Here is a 19,717-nt window from a genome sequence, read left to right as displayed (position 1 = left end):
ATCCCCGGAAAAATAGGAGGGGGAAAAAAACCCAGCGAGCGACACCGAGACGTCCGGGGCCGCCACACTCATCCCCAAAACAGCCCGTTAACTTGGATGACTGCCAACCGTGGAGGGCTCCAGTTTCTGTACGCACATCTCCGCCGAGTGTCCAGCAATGCCCGCTGCCTCCGGCAACCGCATTCCCACATCCACAGCGGTTCACTGCCGAGTCCAGCCGGAAACACCCGAGTCCTCCGAGCCGCCTCACCTCGGCGCACCTGCTCTGGCACAAGAGTGCACGGGGACGGCGCCCCCTGGCGGACACCGGCGGTACAACATGGAGGCATGTGGACCAATGGAGATCCAAATACTTAAACATGAACTAAATACAATTACGAAATACCTTTTTATTTTTTAAATATATATTTAACCATATTTGCTTTACCAAAAAGGGCAATGATAGTAAACGTCATATACGTTTGTTTTAAAATACAATTTATTTGCTAAAGGCCTATGTGCAGTAGCCTATGTAACAGCCTCGGTGACATGCTGTTTGATACTCATGGTACCTGTCACTGTAAATAGAGTTTGTAAACTGTACCCTGTACATTATGTTGTATGTCATCCTTATTGTTGTTCTGTTGTTTTTATGTTACATGTGTAACTAATGTCCTGCAGGTCACCCTTGAAAAAGAGATCTTTTGATCTCAAGGGGCTTTCACCTGGTTAAATAAAGGCTACAAACAAACAATGTATTGTGACTATTCATATTTATAAAAAAACATTAACATCTGAGATGTGTGATCCCAAATGTTTTTGAATACAGCCTCATTCACCTCACCTGAAAGTTTGGTGTATTAAAAATACGCTGAAACGGGTTAAAACAAAAACATTCAGATATCATACAACGATCCAAAGATCAGTCTAAATAGATACTTCATTTAATTGTATATTTGCTTTAATTTTATGATAGTTAACAACAAACTGCTAAAGTCTTACCTTCAGCAGCTTCTGAAGACAAAACAGGCTTTTCCAATCAAAACTGACAAATATAAACATTGTCAGTATATGGCTATGCATATGACATGTTTATATACTTTTCCTTCTCCCTTAAGGTTACACAATAACAGTATTTGAAACATCAAAGTGTATAAAGACAATAACATATCCTTTCATGCCCGTAAGTATGTTTTTTGAGTTACTGTGTGTATTGAGTTGTTGGTTGTTGTCTTTTAAATATGTAAGTAAATAAAATATATACAACTCATGAGTCCAGGCATATACTGCATGAAAAAGCTTTTTTATTACAAGAGAAATAGAAAAGATAAAAGCATTGTTGGCGTCATAAAGGCGTATCACTTCACAAAGCACCACAGACACGAAGAAAAACCAATATGATATCTAAAGAGAAAGAATATGAGCTAGTATAGTCTTGTACGACCAGAAAGAAAAGACCAGCAGCACTGAGAACAGAGTCAGCAGCTCCACAATCACAGAGCGTCTATAAACAATGTGCAGAGGGTCCATGAAGGCTTCATGGAGAGTTTAGAAAACTCTATACAAAGTCAGGTGGGCACTGTATGTCTGAATGAGACAGATATCATAACCAAGACAAGACAGACACACGTAAAATCCTTAAATACTTAATTGTACCGTCACAAAACACTGGCTGTGTTAGGCTCCATTACCCCCGATTACTCCAAGACTGTAAACACTCAATCGTTTGGTGTTTGTTCATAGGCTAACGTAAACACATAGTTCAAATACTTAAAGTACTTTAAATGTGAGAATATTATCTGAAGAGTGTCATTCCAAACTGAGATATCCACAGTGTGAAGAACGTAAATTCCCAGGGATGATACATTTGTTCAGACATTAAATTACCGTAATGATTAAATAAACGATAAAGTAACCAATGATAATAACAAGGTGTTTGTTGGAAAGGTGTTGCAGAGATATTTGTGTTTTTGTCAGACGATTCTCCTTTTAGACCATAAAGTATAATAATGCATGTATATGCTGTTTGGTGAGTTGTAACTGTAAAATGTTATGGTTATATTGATGAAAGAACATTGCAACGTTTTTTCCCTCTATATCTACTGCACACATTATTGTTTGTCACAGTGTATTTTGTAGCAAATCAAATGCAGATGTTGCAGATTTTACAGCAAATCTAGAGCGGTTGTGCAGCTTGAGTGTATGTATGTTCTATTTTAGTTTTATATTATAATCTTAAAAGACACATCTATGTAGTGGTTGTATGTCAAAGTCTATCTGGCTAGAGCTTTTCTCCTGTTTGGTTATTTTATAAATATTATGTAAAGCTTCAAGAAAACGTTTGTGACTTCTGCCCTACTTAGGTAGAAAGCTGTATGGTGTGTTGCCATTACTTAAGAAAGCAGCTTCAAAGCTATTTGATCATTTTCGTTTCTGCAGACAACGCTCAAACAACCGGAGCAGCTTTAGTGGTCCTTGAATGTGGCTTCACAGGCTTTAAAGCCCAAATGATCCAAATCCTGGGAGACGGACAGCAGCAGAAATATGTTGAACAAGAGCAGAAGTTAAAAAGAAATCTCTTACACCTATGAATACTAGACGGTGTGACCTTTTGGTCCTCTAGCCACATTTATCACACTCTACAAGCTCGCCTAATATACGTTGTGCCACCACATACAGCTTAACACTAAGAGTACATATATATGTCAAATATACTTTTGATGTGTTCAAGGTACATGCGTTCACGTGTAAACATAGACTCAGCCGATTACAGGCTTTGGATTCATGGGAGTCAGATATTATAGGATACATACAAAGACGCACTCATACACTCTCACACACACACAAGCACACACAGACACACACCTGAGATGCCTTAATATTGGGCCAGATTGTTCAACAATACTATAGCTTCAGTTTCCTTTCAAGTGTGAGACGTTTATGGTAGTAGTGTGCTATCGGGTATGGCAGTAAGTCTTTTGGCAGTGTGGTCAGACAGTGGTTTTCCTTTCTGAGGTTCAACCGTGTAGCTTTGACAAACTCTATCAATTGGTCCCATTCCCATTCATTAAGTCCAATATGATGGATATAATCAACTGATATTTTTAGTAAATAAGAAAATATAAATGAAGTCAACATACACTGTACGTCATTAATACATATATGCTGTATAAATTGTAGTGATGATATCTTCACTCACTAACCCTAATGAACAACAGTAAATCATTATAATTCAGTTATTATGGTTGAAAATCTAATGAGTAGAACTTAGTTTAGGTAGAAGAACACAATTTAAGTCACCAAGACTAAAACCATAAATGCATGTTCAACATTAAAAAAAGATAATTCCACAGTCATGGTTGATTTAGAAATCACGGTAAATCACTGACTGAAGCAACTGCTGTTAACCCATATAGTAAATGTACTGCAGTGTATAGCACAACTAGTAACTATATAACAGTAACACTACTATCTAGGGTTCTGAATTGGAATAGTAAATGACTGATGTTGCAACCTCCTAAAGTGAATTTAACCAAAACCTGTTAATGATACTTGAAATTATGTCGAGAAACTAATTATGATAGTCGAGTCAGCTCATTGTAAACATTGTCCTCCTCTTAAAAATAAGACAATGTCCTCAATTCAGCATCTGTATCTGAATATGCACCACATAGAATAGTAATTCAACCCCTGATCATTGGAATGAAACCAAAGTTGCTGCAAAAATAACTTAATATTTAACGTACACTGGTTTTTAAAAAAAACAAAAGCTTTGTCCCAGTTCACGGGCTGCCTCCTTTGAACTGCAGAGTTCTCAAAACAGACTGAAAGGCTGCCTCAATACAAAGACTCCTCAGAATGCACCCTTCATTTGGCAAAAAAACCTGATGAACAACTCCCATGATCAATTACAGTATGCTGGGTAATTGCTTCGTGGTGCATTCAGATGTCTTCATCAACGCATCAGTGATGTTAATAATTGCAGGCAGTTAACAACTAGATTAATTCAAGTAATGTGGTTACATTTAACATTACACTAGTATACTGCCACACACTCCATTTTACCTAATAATTATTATGTCAATTATATAACATTTCTGGCCATTTCTGAGTGCAACTTCATGGTGTAAATAGAGTTTGTAAACTGTACCCTGTACATTATGTTGTATGTCATCCTTAATGTTGTTCTGTTGTTTTTATGTTACATGTGTAACTAATGTCCTGCACCCTCGCTGCGAGGGATAGCAAACCCACGTGTTTGCTATCCTGGCTCCAAAATGGTGGAATGAGCTCCCCACTGACATCAGGACAGCAGAAAGCTTACACACCTTCCGGCGCAGACTGAAAACTCATCTCTTTCGACTCCACCCCAAGCGATAGAATGACTAACAAAGAACTGCTAACAGAGCACTTATATACTAATAAAGGACTGGCTTATCTATAGCCAGTTGAGTAGCACTTGAAATGTGTGGCTCTATGAAACCTGATGTTCTTATATGATTCTGTTTTCTTCAAGGTTGTGTCTTCCTGGTCGAATGTACTTATTGTAAGTCGCTTTGGATAAAAGCGTCAGCTAAATGCAATGTAATGTAATGAAATGTGTTAAACATGTTTCTTTAATTTACAAGTTGATGAGGATAACCTAAATGCACCTTTAATGTTTAAACCTGTGATGCTTGACTGTCTTTTTGGTGAGAATGTTTTGCCCACTTGTTTTTCAAAGGAGGTAGCCACTGAATTGGTTCACTGCATGTATCACCCTCTTAAAGTTGCTCCAATACAGGAGCTACTTCCTGTGAGGTCAGCGCTGATGTCATCTGGAGGTCCGGACCTGATTCGGCGGCTGGGCGTAGAGGTACTTCCAGATGGCGTAGTAGTGTATGGAAGCTCCCATAGCTACGAATAGGTGCCAAATGGCATGAGCAAATGGGACGATGCCATCACTTTTAAAAAAGATCATCCCCAGACAGTAGCAGGCTCCGCCCGCCAGCAGCTCGTACAGACCAGACTGCTCCGTCTGCAAAGAGGCAGATTTTTGTGTATGTTTAAAGACATTAAGAAAGGACAAAACCTCAAAGACACCAGGTGAGAGCAAATGAGTGTGCTCACCATTGAGAGGATGACCAGGGCTGGAAAAACTCCCATCACCATATAGCAGATGAGCTCCGTGATCTTATACCTGACACATAGATAAGATAAGATAGAGCTTTATTGTCTCCCTTAGGAGACATTTGTCTTGGGCATCGAGATAATACACATAAAACATTCAGGACAATCCGTCATAGATACAGAACAGAGATTACATATCACATGGCAAAGAAACAAACAAGAAACATACAGGTACAGAACTTTCCCTATTGCATTCATACATAATCAAATATTGCACTTTTCCCTATTGTATTCATACACAAATCAATATTGCACTTTCCCTATTGCACCTATGCATAGTGTCCGTCAAATTGCACATATCCCTATTGTGTCCATACCTATTTACACATAATGCACTTCCCCTATTTAACCTTCTCGATTGCACAAACTACACTGTAAACATTGCACCTCCCAACAACTCCTAACACAGCATAATCACAATTGTTTCTGACTGTTCAGCAGCTTGATTGACAGCGGAACAAAGGAAAACGTATACCTGTTCAATTTACAGTTTGGTAATCTATACCTTCTGGAGTATAGATATACTCGAGGGCAGCAACTCAAACTCTCTATACAGGATGTGTTTGGAGTCGCATGTGATTTTACGGCCTTGCTTCCTCACCATCTCCTCAAATATCTCCTGAAGAGAGGATGGTGGAAGCATGCCAATTATTTTTCCAGCCCTTTTTATCAAGCTTTGGAGTTGTGATTTAGATTTAACTGACAAGTTACCAAACCATGTTGTGATGCCATAACGAATAATAGACTCAATTGCTGCCCTGTAGAACATTAACATGATGCATTTTATGTTATAGAGCAGTGATTCTCAAACTTTTTTCAATAACGTACCCCCTTTGAAAAAGAAATTCAGCCAAGTATCCCCTGATCAGCGCAAACACAATTTGTTAGGGAAGAAATGCCTATATAAAGAGGTACAGTACGGCGCTGTACCATCAGTGTCTGATTTATTAAAACAACAACATTGTAACTGAGAAACACTTAAATGCTACATTGAACTGATCTTTTTAATAAATTCTACTTACAATTTAGTGAGAAACATGGGCTTGTGCTTCACTGAGGAACTTTGCTATTCTCAATGACAGGAAGGCCACTGCAGTTATTACACTTCGCGTTTTGAAATATGTGTAACTCTGTAAATATAAAACCCACACTGCTCAAACTTTTTTAAATTATTTTCACATTAACATAAAATAAATCTCACGTACCCCCTGCAGTACTCCAACGTACCCCTAGGGGTCCGCGTACCCCATTTGAGAACCACTGTTATAGAGGAACAAAGAGGAACCACAAGACTTTGGGATTTGAGTTTTTAAAGAGTTTTAGAGACTTTTTAGTTTGACATTATATGTATAAATTGTAATGCATTTCATTAAATGTTCAAAAAACCTCGATAGAGTAGAGTACCTCAGAAAAACAATTTGATATCTCATTAAAGACAAAGATGAATTGATGCTTAATTTACACACAGCTTAACCATCTACAAACAAAACATTTGGTGTAGAAAAGTATGACTTTAGCCTTAGCCAGCTCTAATTGCTGATGAAGATCATGGGATGCAGTTGTACACTCAGGAAAGCTATGAGTGGACCTTTGAGGTGATATTCATTTGTTTCATGGGACTACGTTTTGATTACAGTAATATAAAGAAAGACTGCCCAACATAATTAATGTATGAACTGACCTCTCATGAAAGAAGAAGACATAGGTGGTTCCAAAAGAGGCCATGACCCAGACCAGCCAGCGCATGTGACACCCCCAGGGACCCAGCTCCCGCAGGTTCAACCTGTTGGACAATGAGCAGGAACACATAACTACAAATACAGAATACAAATACATATATATCCAAATAGCAGGTTAGATAGTTTACCAAGGGGCGTAGGAGGCAGCAATGAAGAAATAGATCACCATCCTGTCACACATGTGGAAACAGTGCTCCACAGACCTGAGGGAACAGACCACACAGCGTCATGACAACTGAGTGACACATTACATGTCATTTGTTAGACGCTTTTATCCAAAGCGACTTACATACATTCAATACTGTGGACAGTCCCCACAGGAGCAATTTGGGGTGAAGTGTCTTGCCCAGGGACACAACGACATGCTGACTGCAGTGGGACTCCAACTTGCTATCCCCTGACTCGAAGTCCAGCACACTACCCACTGAGCCACAGCCACCACACTGTTCATACGTGTAGCATCAGCAAGTTTTAGATCTCAAAAACAAATATGCAGTGTGGGGATATACACATGTTGCTAGTATGTCTCAACGGTTAAAGAGTGCAATGTCTGTTGTAGCCTTTAACCATAAATATCATCTAAAATGTTACGATCAGGTCCATGTATTGTGTTGAAATGTGTGCAAGTGTTTGTATGTGTGTGCGTACCGTAGATGGCTCTTCTTCCAGGCCACAGTGTGGAACAGGGTGGAGATGATGAAGAGGGAGCTGAGCCCCGCCCCATAGACCCAGGCCGATAGCCGCTCCCATTGGTCCTCCGACTGGAAGTGCAACAGTGAGCTGCCCAGCAGGCTGGGGATTATCCATAACTAAATAAATGCATAACATCAATTAAACACGAGAAACCGATATATATACAGATAAACATGCAGGATGAACTGAAAACTAGTGCCTGATGTAGGTGTAGTTTAAACAGAATCTGGAGGAGCCTCTCATCTGTCTGTTATGTAACTGTGCCGGATTTTTCTCCTGTTTCCTCTGAGTGTATCATTTTATCTGTGTGAGGGTTAACGATCACTTGGTGGGTGTGTGTGTGTGTGTGTGTGTGTGTGTGTGTGTGTGTGTGTGTGTGTGTGTGTGTGTGTGTGTGTGTGTGTGTGTGTGTGTGTGTACGTGTGTGTGTGTGTGTGTGTGTGTGTAGTGTGTGTGTGTGTGTGTGTGTGTGTGTGTGTGTGTGTGTGTGTGTGTGTGTGTGTGTGTGTGTGTGTGTTGCATTCACCGCATGCGTGGCACAGTTGGCAGCATGCTCATAATCTGTGGGCTGATATCTCTTGTTGGGAGGAACACGGTTGTTCATAAACCTGAAATCATCAAAAATGAACAGATTTAAGTAAGAGTGTGACATTCTCTTAATACTAGCAGAGCAGAAAAATATGCATTTTTTAAATGAACAAAACAAAAAGTATAACTATATGTAAATGATATATATTTTTCTTTTTGCAAACAATAATATGATCGTTTTCATATTACTGTTACTGTGTGATGAAATATATATAACTATAAATAAAATCAGGGTTCAAAATGTGTGTGTTTCATAGTATCACAAGGATTATAATGTCTCTTCATGATGTCCTAAAACCACGTGTAAAATCATTAATATTTGCATCCATTTGTATCAGTCAGTGGTGCTCACAAAACTTCACCCCATCCTGTCCCTTTGCTTAGCAACGCTAGATCATGCTTCAACTTGTTGCCATGACTGCTGTTGCCTGGCAACAGATGGGGTAACCACGGACCGACTGAACCGACAGAGGGTTTGGCTTGATGATCACTTTCATAAACAATTCACATGTACAGACTTTCACACTCACACACACACACACACACACACACACACACACACACACACACACACACACACACACACACACACACACACACACACACACACACACACACACACACACACACACACACACACACACACACACACACACACACACACACACACACACACACACACACACACACACACACACACACACGTCGCTTTGAACAAACACCCAAATAAACAGCTCAGGAGGTAGCATCCCATCAGTGATGTCACTGTTGTCATGGAAACCTCAGAGCAGGGATTGTCTTGTTTCCCTCTCTCCCACTCTAGACAACTCCTTGTTTCTTTCCTCTTTCTTTGCCATCTCCCTCTCCTTCTGCACGACCATGTCTCCTCTATTGTTCCACGATGATTCAATTAACATGCAGGAAGGCAAATGGACAAAGATGTCCATAAACACACACACACACACACACACACACACACACACACACACACACACACACACACACACACACACACACACACACACACACACACACACACACCACACCACACACACACACACACACACACACACACACACACACACACACACACACACACACACACACACACACACACACACACACACACACACACACACACACACACACACACACACCCACCCACACACACACACACCACAGCCCCTCCCTATTTTTATGCTGCATCTTGCAGAGCCATATTTCATAAGAGACCTAGATTTAGCGATGTCTGTGTCTCTTTCCAACACACACACACTTTCAGATTACTGGGACTCAAAATGAGAAACGGCAGCCACCTAAGGGAATACCACTCAAATAAAAAAAATATATTTATGTTTGAATATTTAAGCACAGGACAATCAATTGATTCTTTCAGTGAGGTTTCAGCCAAAGGAAGAAGCTTAAACACCTATCAGCATCCTCATGTAGTGCAATTGTAATACTGCCATTAAGATGTGCATTTATGTGCTGTCTCCTCAGGGAGTAAGTTAAAATTCTCCACACAGAATTTCACAAACGATTCAGTCTGAGTGAAATGATATCACCCTTTAAATGTGTCCACTTTATATCTCTGTGTTGTTGTGCAACATCGTGAAACGGTAGAACATGATGTTCTCCTCCTACATGTTAACTGTTTCCAACCTTTTTTTAAAACCTCATATATAACACTCCTGATCCTTCTGTGGGTGTATCAACAGAAAATGCACCTCACATGTGATGATAATGATAGGAACAAACATCCCTTCTCTTTTTATTTCCTCTACAAAGTGCTCCTGTCCCGCAGGTAGATTATTTTAGAGCAACACTCATTCAGAGTTACTGACATAAGTAACTGACCCAGGCCAGAAAGAAATGCTGTCTTGCCCACAATATAAGGCTTCTTAGCCCTGCATCCAGCGCTTTGGTGTGTGCGTGCGTGTGTGCCAGTGCCAGGCCGGCTCATTAATGACTTTATCAAGCTGGCTGATAATTATCCGGCCAGAGGCCAGGCAGAGAGACACACTAAGTGGACAGACGTCATGATATCTCTTCTCATTGGACAGCAGGACGGACAGAAGGAAGGCTCTTATTGTCTCACTGAACCGTGAAGACCGAAACCTCCTTCCAGTTAATGGTGAACATGAATTAATCTTGCAGCCTGTTTTATGGTCAAGCTACTTGTCTTAAAGTATATGTACAGTGTTAAAAGGAATGTTAACAATGTGTGCTTAAAGTGATATAAATATAGGACTTTGGAGATGAGATTTGTAAATATGATTGTTTCCATTACTGATTAATCTGTGAATCATTTAATTCATTGTTAAGTACAGAAAGGCCCAAATGAATACAGAAAGGGGGCTATCACACGTTTGAGCCATTTTCAAGTGGTGGAAAACAACCACAAACTGTAGAGGTTCACATTTGAAAACAATAATAATAACCAGAGTAGTTGCCTTTTTTCTTGATTAAACCGCTTTAATGATTATGAATTTTCATAATCTTTGCGGATAAGTCATCTGTCTATTGAGTCATCAATTTATTATTAAGCTCTAGTATGAAGGTTTGTATTAACATAAACATAACAGAGGCCCAAAGTCAAAACTAGTTATCTTAAAGAAGTTAACATATAGAAGTTGTGTACTTGTGCAGGACAACTTAGCTAAATATATAATCAATCATGATCATTTCCGTACAGCCTCAGTCTATACATGACAGCAGACTGACCCCAGACTTTGTATACAGCAGTTTTCCATGTGTGATTTAAAGCATGACCTAAGGGGGTTTTTCACATGAACAAAAGCCCTTGAGTTTAAAATGTCTTATCAGGGTGGTCTGTTACACTTTGTTATTACTGAAGAATAGTTTCACCTGTATGCATATTCCAACCTCTCCGATTGCTGATTTAAATCAGTTTAAATGTAATATATTTGGGGTTTGGACTGCTGGGTGGAAAAACAAGACAATTAAAGATGTCACCCTGAGCTCTGGGCGCCTCTGATGCACATTCTGTGCTATTTTGTCACATATTACAAAGTAATCAATTGAGCAAGCAATCAGCACATGAATAGGTAATGAAAATAATTGAAATGCGCATCCTATCATCCTCTATACTCTGTTTGACCTCTTCCTAAAGAAACACACATGATATCCTGGACCAAGAGCTTTCAAGTGTAAGTCCAAGTATAAAAGGGGATGTTGTGTGTTTCAATAAGAGTGCAATTAGAAAGAGGAAAACACAGAAGAGACCACAAGATGAGGAGAATGAGGGAAGTGGCAGGTGTGTGTGTGTGTGTGTGTGTGTGTGTGTGTGTGTGTGTGTGTGTGTGTGTGTGTGTGTGTGTGTGTGTGTGTGTGTGTGTGTGTGTGTGTGTTAACCATGAGGCTCGTCAGGATAATAAACCCTGAGCTACACGATTATTACACCATCAGATATAATTTAGGCTATGTTGAAATGTAAATGTTATTTGTTTTAACTGATCGTTCTCAAACCCTTCCATCATCATCATCATCATCATCATCATCATCATCATCATGATACATAGCCTATTTTAAATGCAACTGCGGTTCCTACTGATATGTTCTACTATCCGCGGGATGAAGAGGTCTCACCTACCTGATAAGATTCATTTACAGTGGAAATCAGCAACAGTTGACAGCAGACAGACAGTATATGGCTAAAGCCTGGACCCCGAACATCCGCCGCGGTGTGATAACTTGTGCTCGGATTGTAACGTGAAGCTAATGTAACGTGATGTAACGCCGTTTCACCGGGGAACACGTCGTCGTCTTGTCCTCATCTCAAGCAGCAGCACCGAGAGGACGGATGCATCCCGACCCAGCTGCCTCAAGAGGCTCCCGGAAGTGTGGGTGTCGGGGATGGATGGTGTCTAAAGGGGGACAGCCGCTTTCCCTGCACGATGGTGGCGTAGATGTTGGTGGTCTCTCCCTCTCTCTCTGTGTGTGTGTGTGTGTGTGTGTGTGTCTCGGTGTTTCTCGCTCTGTCTCTCGCTCTCTCTCTGTCTCCCCCAGCCGCCGGTTCACCTCATCACGACTCGGTGAGGAGGTTTTTCATCACTGAGGGTTGCCACATCATTTTCTGACGGACTGATTCATGGGGCTGAGGAAATGCTTGCCCATTTGTCCGTGCTCTCTCAATTCATGGTGCCGCCGCTAGGTGGCGATGCAGGCACGGAGTTGGTGATACATTGTGAGAAAATAAGACACCAACAATTTATATATTAAAATACGAAAAACTGGAAAACGTACTATTAACATTGTATGTTTCCATAGTTTTAGATGGTAAAACACCAGAGAAAGGGCTCATGAGGTCCTTAAAGTCCGCTACAACAACAATAATAATAATAAAAATGCTTATAAAAAGAACAATAACATTATTAAAAATAATATTAATAATAATAATTAAGGAAATAATACCGATTCTTAAATAAAAGGTTTTACCCATAAACAAAACACTTTAAACATGTTAATATAATAATAATACAACAATTAAGGAAACTATAGCGATTCTTAAATCAAATGTTTGACACAGTAACTAATTTTAAACTGTTATTATTTGTCATTATTATTTTTTTAATAATAAAAGGGATAATGCCTTCTCATTTTACACAGTATTTTTTTATTTATGCAATAGCTTCTCATCTTAAATGTTCTTATAATGTATGTTTTTTTCATGTATGATCTTTGCCTAATGATGTTTGCCTTTTTATTTTTAAAGCACAGTGTGTCTGTCATATAAAACGCCCTCGGCTACATAAATAAACATAACCCCTAATGATGTAATAGTGATGTCATCTGCACAAGACCTTTTTTTAACAGAACTAGCTGGAGATGTAGAGTAGTATTTGACAAATGTAGACTTTTACTAGGAAGTTATGCTCTATTTACAATCCCATACAAGTGATTTAAAGTTTTTTACTAAATCCTGTATTGTTCTGAGATTTTAACAGTTCTGAATCACATCGTCCTCATCAGCAGCGTTTTCTCTGTTCGAACTGCAGATGTTGAAACCTCCCATAATTATGTAAATTTTTGCAGCAAGAAATCAATCTTGAGATTGTTCTCTGCTGCATAATGAAGAATGTCCACTTCAACTTCTTCATGTTGTTAAAACCTCCACATTTCCAAATAGCTTATAAGCTATTACACACCTGTAATAAACCAAGCATTGTTGAGCACTGTAACAGCAATCATTTATTTAATGCATGTTATGACCAGCATAAGCTTTAACACATATTCATCGTGATTAATATAAAATTCCTGCTTAAAGCATTCAGCTCAGAGGAGCTCTCTCTGATCGTACTAATCTAACTCATTAAGTACTGCTTGCAGACCTGTGGTCAGTCCCTCTGCTTACAATGTTGAGTTCAACAAGCTCAGCAAAGAGCTTCAGAGGGATAACAAACACTGTTTGACACAAGTCTGATCGTTTCAATTGTATATTAAAAAATACCTGATTAATTAAGGCTAAGAAGCTTTGTGTATAAGGCAGCAGTTTTTCTTCATATCTCCAGAAGCTAATACACTTTGGGCGGAGTGACGTATACTTCATTCAGACTATCTTTAAGTCCTTCATTGCAGACTCCAGCGACTGAAAAAAATATTCAAAAACAATAGCCATGTATTATTATATTGTCTGCGAAAAGATGTCAACGGTATACCAAGCACACATACACATTTGACCACATCAATGTATTAATGTGTGATCTTTAAAATATATGTGTGTGTTACCTTCACATCCCAGATGCCCATTCCCCCATCCATGCCGGTGGTGCAGAACTTGGCGCACTTGTTTCTTCCTCCTTCCAGCACAGAGATTTGGCTAAAACATAGTTTAAGACAAGTCATGAAATAATGTGTTGTGTATTTATATAAAAAAGGGAGTCATACTGTCAAATAATTTAACATCTCCTTGTGGAAAGACAAATATGTTATTTTGTTATTTTATTACACAGGCATGAAAATTAAAAGTGATGTGTGAGTGGGTTCCCAAATTAAGAATTCTATATTAACCCTGACCTACTGTTAATGAGATGAAAATCATGCCATAATTTGCCGTGAAGTGAAATGCATTCATAAGTCATGTCTATTTGTGCTTCACAGATCTCATAATCAGATCTTATTTACCCGTGACTCATTATACACAATACACAAATAATTTGAAACAGCTTTGAAGACTGATCTGCCCTCCAGAGTCAAAGCATGCATTTTGTTTCCCCCCTCACCTGATGCTGTTCTTGTGCAGGGTGTTCAGGTCCTTTTCGGTGCTCTGGGTCTCCGAGGCCCGACGGTCCAGGTTCTGGAAACGTTCCCTTGCACTGATGCCCTTCTGGGCCGCCTGCTTAGGAACGTCCAGTTTGCCACCAAAAGTCAAGCTAGCTTTGGCCTCGTCGTAGACAAACAGCACCGGGTAACAGTCGTGGCCCTAGGAAACAAAAACACATGAAGATGGAGCTGGAAGAGGTTTTATTTTGATACAATATCTATACGGTATAACACAAGATGTATTGCTTGTGATTTTGGTTGTCATTTCAGAGGTATAGTTAAAAAGCTCAAAGCGAATGAGTGTAAACATTTTTTATTATTATTTTGACCACATACATTTGTGTCCCCATCTGTAAGATTGTGTTTTTGTAATACTACCAGTGGGGGTCGCTACTGTTCAGACACAGTTGACTTTAAAACAACACTTTGTAGCTTTTGAAAGAAAAATAAATAACATGCATTCTATTACAAATAAAACGTTGCAATCACAATAAGTGGATTTTATTTTTGCCTAATTCAATACACTCAGAGGTACTCTTGCTACTGACTTACTTGACATGGTATGAATGACCATTAGCTTGTGGTGGATAGCTAGCCTTAGTTATCATCATTTGGATAATGCTGCTGTATAACTGACATCACTGCTCTGTTCACAGAATGTTGTTACGGTAACACTACATTTAAGCATGTAACAGATAAACCATGTCAATTATTTTATATAAAAAGATAAGTACAATACTGGGCATTATGAAGCGACGTGGTCTCGCTTCAAAGTACTATTTTCTAAAAAAAGGGACCTTTGCCAATGGATATGATTTGAAAAAGTCCAAAAGTATTAGTAAATGTAAATCATTATTTCCCTTGTTGAATGGATATTTTAAAATGGTGCAGTTCAACAATAGGTTAGTCAGGCAAATAACTAAATGTGAGTGAAATAAAAATAAAAACTGATTAACATTTGAATTTTTTCAGAAGATATTAGATATTGACTGTATACTCACAGCTGCTACTATGCTGTTCTCAGTGATGAAGGTGACACACAGCAGAGGAAGAGTCTCAGACCTCAGGCTGTTCACCCTGTGGAGGCATAACAAAGGTCAGAGAATAGAATAATATAGAATTACACACAGACACACACTCATAAAGACAGACACAGAGGTATGTAGCCCCGCCCTCTCTTACGTGCTGGTCTTGCCTCCCTCAGCGACAGACACAGTGGAGTCGTGCGAGGTCCAGGCCAGACGGTTGCCGGAGTGTGAGAAACACACACCGTGCACCCATCCTCCGGCTCCAGCCACGGTCTGACCGGCTGCTCCAGACTCGCTAGACTCAAACAACATCTCTCCGAACGGCATCTTGCTGCCCCAGGGAGTGGGGCCGGGCTTCTCCTCCACCTCTTTGATGTAGGCTGAAAACACCCTGTGGGCGAGGGCAAGAGGGGTGAGGGTGTGCATACGATTCAAGAAAGAGGAAGGGAGGCAAAAAGACAAAACTATGGATGCCTGCGCCTCCAATCAAGAGTTGGATGAGCAGGAAAGGTAGACTTAAAAATAAAACAATAGGGGGAAAAAAAGCTAAATGCCTAAGAAGTTATTACACTTATTAAATAACAATATCCAAAATCTTAAACGATATCAAGTCTCATATCATGATATAAATAAGAGATCAATATATGCTCAACCAGAGTTATTCGTTATATAGGTATGTAGTCTTTGAAATGTCCTCAGAAGTGTATTGACAGATATTTGATTCACTGATACCTGCATTTGAAGTCGCAGCATCCAGCCGCCAGCAGGACGTTGTTGGGATGCCAGTCCAGGCTGAGGATGGTGGAGCGGATAGGCTTCTTGATGTGCTTACACACCCACCTATAAATAACAACAACAAGCATGTGGTTCATATTAATTAAATGCAGCCTCCCATACAACTAAGTGGCAATGAGCTATCCTGTAAAACCTCACCAGTCATTTTCCTGCTCGAAGTAGCAGATGGAGATCAGGCGTGAGCCGCTGCCTACAGCAAACTTGTTCTCTTTTGGAGACCACTTCACACAGCGGGCAGCACGGTTGATCCTGAGGATGACCAGGGTGGGCTTCCATGTGCCCTCTTTCAGGGTCCACACGTAGGCGTTACGGTCTGCTCCGCAAGTAACTATACGGTTACTCTCTGTGGCCCAGTCGATACCTGCAGGAGAAAGACGTTTTTATCGTCATCTTATCTCTGTGCATGTTTTATGATTTATAATTAAAGGACTAGTTCAAAATGGTGTGAAATATGCTTATTTGCTTTAAATCTGTTTCAAGTTGTACGAGACGGTTGCTCTCTCTTACTGTAGGCATTTTTGGTTAAAGGCCTGACAACATATCCAGTCCAATGATTATACATCTTGGGGCACTTGGTCGCCTTTCACTCAAGAAAGCGATATTGCTTAAGCTAAAGGAGCAAAAAGCCAGTATTCGCTTCTTGTATCCTAAGTACCAATGTTTTTGAGCATCCCTGTTTTTCCAAATTATATATTAGAATTTTAAACAAACGTGTACAGGAAATCCACTATGCATGGAAAAGGTTATTTATTTATTTATTGAGCTTTTCATATATCAAATCATTTTACAAAGTTTGGTGTGTTTATCTGAACGTCTCTTTGTGGAAAATGTATTTGTGATTGTGTCTCACCCGTCACCTGCCCATTGTGCTCCTTCAGCTCATGGATCCTGTTCCACTGGGTCCCATCCTTCTTGTAGATGTGGACCTCGTGGTTGTTAGGGCACAAGGCGATTTCTATAGCACAAACATATATTTAAGTACAATGAACTTCAACAGAGAAAGTTCTGCAAATCAGTGTTACACAGTAAAGGGAAATTCATCAGTGTGAGTAGAGAGTGATTGACGAGAGAAGTTTGAGAGGCTGATCAGTGGAGTGGAACACCGAACAGCTGACAGGATGCATGAGAAAAGAGAAAACTAGAGAGATACAATATGTATCTGCCTGAAGGCAGCACACAGGCACATGGTATCTTTAAATAGACAATGTGTGAGAACTGTAACCTTCCCCACACAATAATGTAGCAAACCCAGCACATGTTTTAGTCAGCAGATGAGTCAGAGGCAGTGTTTGTCCAAGAGCAGCAGTGTGGGTGCTTTAGTGTGCATTTTTGGCTTTTTCGAGTGTTCCGCCTGCAAGCTGAGCAAACTTAAATGTGCAGCTCACAAGTAGAGTGAAACTACATCTGCATATGACTCGACCACATTCGTCTGTAACATCCGCTTTGCCCAGAAACCAAAGCTCTGATCAAAACAGCCAAATAAGGCATTAGTTTCCTGCAGCTAACAGAGCACAAGCGCCTCTCAGAAAGGCCAGCAGGCACCACCGTTACTGTTACAGGAAACAGGAAATACCTTCTCCCACCGGGGAGCCAATCACAGCCCTTTGACTCTTACACTTCTTGTTCTTTGGCACAGACTGTAGTTGAAGCAAGATGTTCCATGATGTCTGTGATTAAAGCTGTGAGCAGTTCAGAGAGGAGAAGACTCACTGAAATAAAAACCCCAGTGACCAATCAGAGACGGCGAGCAGACTTACGGGTACGATCTTTGTTCCAGGCATGGCAGCTAATTGGTTCCAGCAGGAAACTGTGGTACGCCATCGCCAATCAGATGTTAGAAACAAACCAGAAAGGGGTCTGAGGAACCAGTGGCTCGGAGATAACAGTCAAGTCTAGAAAAACAGAAGTTAAAACGTTTTTGTTAAAAAAAGAAGTGGTAAGGAGAAAACCCCACACATGGTTGTACAATTAGGGACATCTACACAAATACTCATCAAGATACAGACAAAGTTGGTTCAGACTATTTAAGGTGCTTTGAGAAGTAAAATAACAACACTTAACTTATCTCACTCAGGTTGGGTTAATGAAATCCAGACTCTCAGAGGCATGATAGGAATGATGCAGGTCAAGGGTAACACACAGCCCCAAAACAAACACTTTACAGCGAGCAAACAAACCCAGGAAATGAATACACACAGCTCCATGAGAGCCGTTACAACTTTACTTGCCCTAATCAAAGACAACCTCTACACAATGACACCCACATTTATATTTTCCTTATTGAGTGTGGGGTGGGTTGAGTGCCTGTTGCATACTTTTAGCTTTTCCCTTTCAAATGCATTAGACTCAGAGTGTGTGTGTGTGTGTGTGTGTGTGTGTGTGTGTTGTGTGTGTGTGTGTGTGTGTGTGTGTGTGTGTGTGTGTGTGTGTGGGTGTGTGTGTGTGTGTGTGTGTCTGACATGTCTAAACATACTCAGTCAACTGTTAAATAGTTTCTAGGCTACTTACCCTTAGATCTGGAGCGAGATTAATGGGTGAATAGGTGCTATGATGGAAAGAGAGAGAGAAGGGAGAGGCAGAGGGCGGATCAAACAAAGATGAGGGTGCTCAGCTCGCGGACTCTGGCCAGTCAACGCGAACGCCAACGACAGAGTGAGCTCAGGAAGAGAGAAGCAGAGCAGAAGAGGGAGGAGAGGTCAGAGGGGGAAGTGGAGGAGGGTACAGTGAAGCTCTGAAGTAGACATACAGGAAGTTTGTGCAGGCTTATGATCGAGGTAGAAAAGATCATGGGTGTAACAGTTCAAAAATGTAAGCTAACTTTTCATTTTTAACTGATGCAGAAAGAGAAAAGAGGAGTTTCAGTTCCAGTGAAACTAGGACGACAGGGAGGGGCATGAACACAATACAATGTTCTACAAAAAGGAGGAAGTAGAAACTGAAAAGGGGAAAAAAGCATGAAAGACACGAAAAAGAAGGGGGAGGGATTTAGGGATTTTTTTGGTCACTTCTGCATAAAGAAAGAGGAACAAGTAGAAGGGGAGGGAAGACAAGTAAACTGCAGACAGGGGGAGGAAACAGAGGACAGGAGAAAAGGTTGACGAGAATATATTTTCTCCTGTTTCTTCATGCATTTTGAGTTATAACATAGTTCCCTAATCATGGCAGTTCCCAACTTCAACTTTTCATGCTTTATAAACAAAACCCCCCAAAACTTTTAAGTTTTTCTACAATGCCTATTTTTTTTATTTGGGTACTATAAGCACAGTGGACCATTCCGTATAAAGAGATAGACACATTCATTTCAAACCTTTATTTAACCAGATTGGTCCCATTGAGATCATAGATCTCTTTTTCAAGGGAGACCTGCAAGTTCATAATCAGTTCCTATGGGAACTCTGGGGAAAACAACCCAAATGTATGACAAACAGAACACAATGAGGTCAA

At 40.1% G+C, this 19,717-nt stretch overlaps 2 protein-coding genes across 2 annotated transcripts; both read right to left on the bottom strand.

Moving 5' to 3' along the window:
* Positions 1-1,274: 1,274 nt before the first annotated feature.
* On the bottom strand, positions 1,275-12,267 carry LOC117454674 (monocyte to macrophage differentiation factor 2-like). Its single transcript, XM_034093799.2, has 7 exons — positions 11,782-12,267; positions 8,107-8,188; positions 7,536-7,696; positions 7,016-7,090; positions 6,830-6,931; positions 5,089-5,158; positions 1,275-4,996 (listed from the first exon to the last, which is right to left on the bottom strand). Exons 1-7 carry the CDS (start codon positions 11,793-11,795, stop codon positions 4,793-4,795), a joined length of 708 nt encoding a protein of 235 aa, XP_033949690.1. The 5' UTR covers positions 11,796-12,267; the 3' UTR covers positions 1,275-4,792.
* A 1,099-nt stretch (positions 12,268-13,366) lies between these two features.
* On the bottom strand, positions 13,367-18,957 carry arpc1b (actin related protein 2/3 complex, subunit 1B). The gene is made up of 10 exons (XM_034084604.2): positions 18,782-18,957; positions 18,031-18,165; positions 17,124-17,228; positions 16,412-16,634; positions 16,211-16,318; positions 15,633-15,869; positions 15,452-15,527; positions 14,411-14,610; positions 13,917-14,007; positions 13,367-13,776 (listed from the first exon to the last, which is right to left on the bottom strand). The coding sequence occupies exons 2-10, from the start codon at positions 18,092-18,094 to the stop codon at positions 13,738-13,740; spliced, it is 1,143 nt and encodes a 380-aa protein (XP_033940495.1). The 5' UTR covers positions 18,095-18,165; positions 18,782-18,957; the 3' UTR covers positions 13,367-13,737.
* Positions 18,958-19,717: the final 760 nt, after the last annotated feature.

Source organism: Pseudochaenichthys georgianus, chromosome 1 (genome assembly GCF_902827115.2).
Source record: "Pseudochaenichthys georgianus chromosome 1, fPseGeo1.2, whole genome shotgun sequence".
Taxonomy (NCBI): domain Eukaryota; kingdom Metazoa; phylum Chordata; class Actinopteri; order Perciformes; family Channichthyidae; genus Pseudochaenichthys; species Pseudochaenichthys georgianus.
Note: the sequence above shows the minus strand (reverse complement) of the source record. Positions and strands in the feature narration are given on the sequence as shown.

What these genes read in the sequence shown, in the direction of transcription:
- LOC117454674 (XM_034093799.2), bottom strand. An exon ending in CCAACTGTGCCACGCATGCG is followed by an intron (nt 7,697 to 8,106) that starts GTGAATGCAACA and finishes GCATTTATTTAG; the next exon opens with TTATGGATAATCCCCAGCCT. An exon ending in TGGAAGAAGAGCCATCTACG is followed by an intron (nt 7,091 to 7,535) that starts GTACGCACACAC and finishes CTGTTCCCTCAG; the next exon opens with GTCTGTGGAGCACTGTTTCC.
- arpc1b (XM_034084604.2), bottom strand. Translation starts at nt 18,094, where the DNA reads ATGGCGTACCACAGTTTCCTGCTGGAACCAATTAGCTGCCATGCCTGG. An exon ending in TTCGAGCAGGAAAATGACTG is followed by an intron (nt 16,319 to 16,411) that starts GTGAGGTTTTAC and finishes TGTTATTTATAG; the next exon opens with GTGGGTGTGTAAGCACATCA. An exon ending in CTGCACAAGAACAGCATCAG is followed by an intron (nt 14,008 to 14,410) that starts GTGAGGGGGGAA and finishes ACTATGTTTTAG; the next exon opens with CCAAATCTCTGTGCTGGAAG.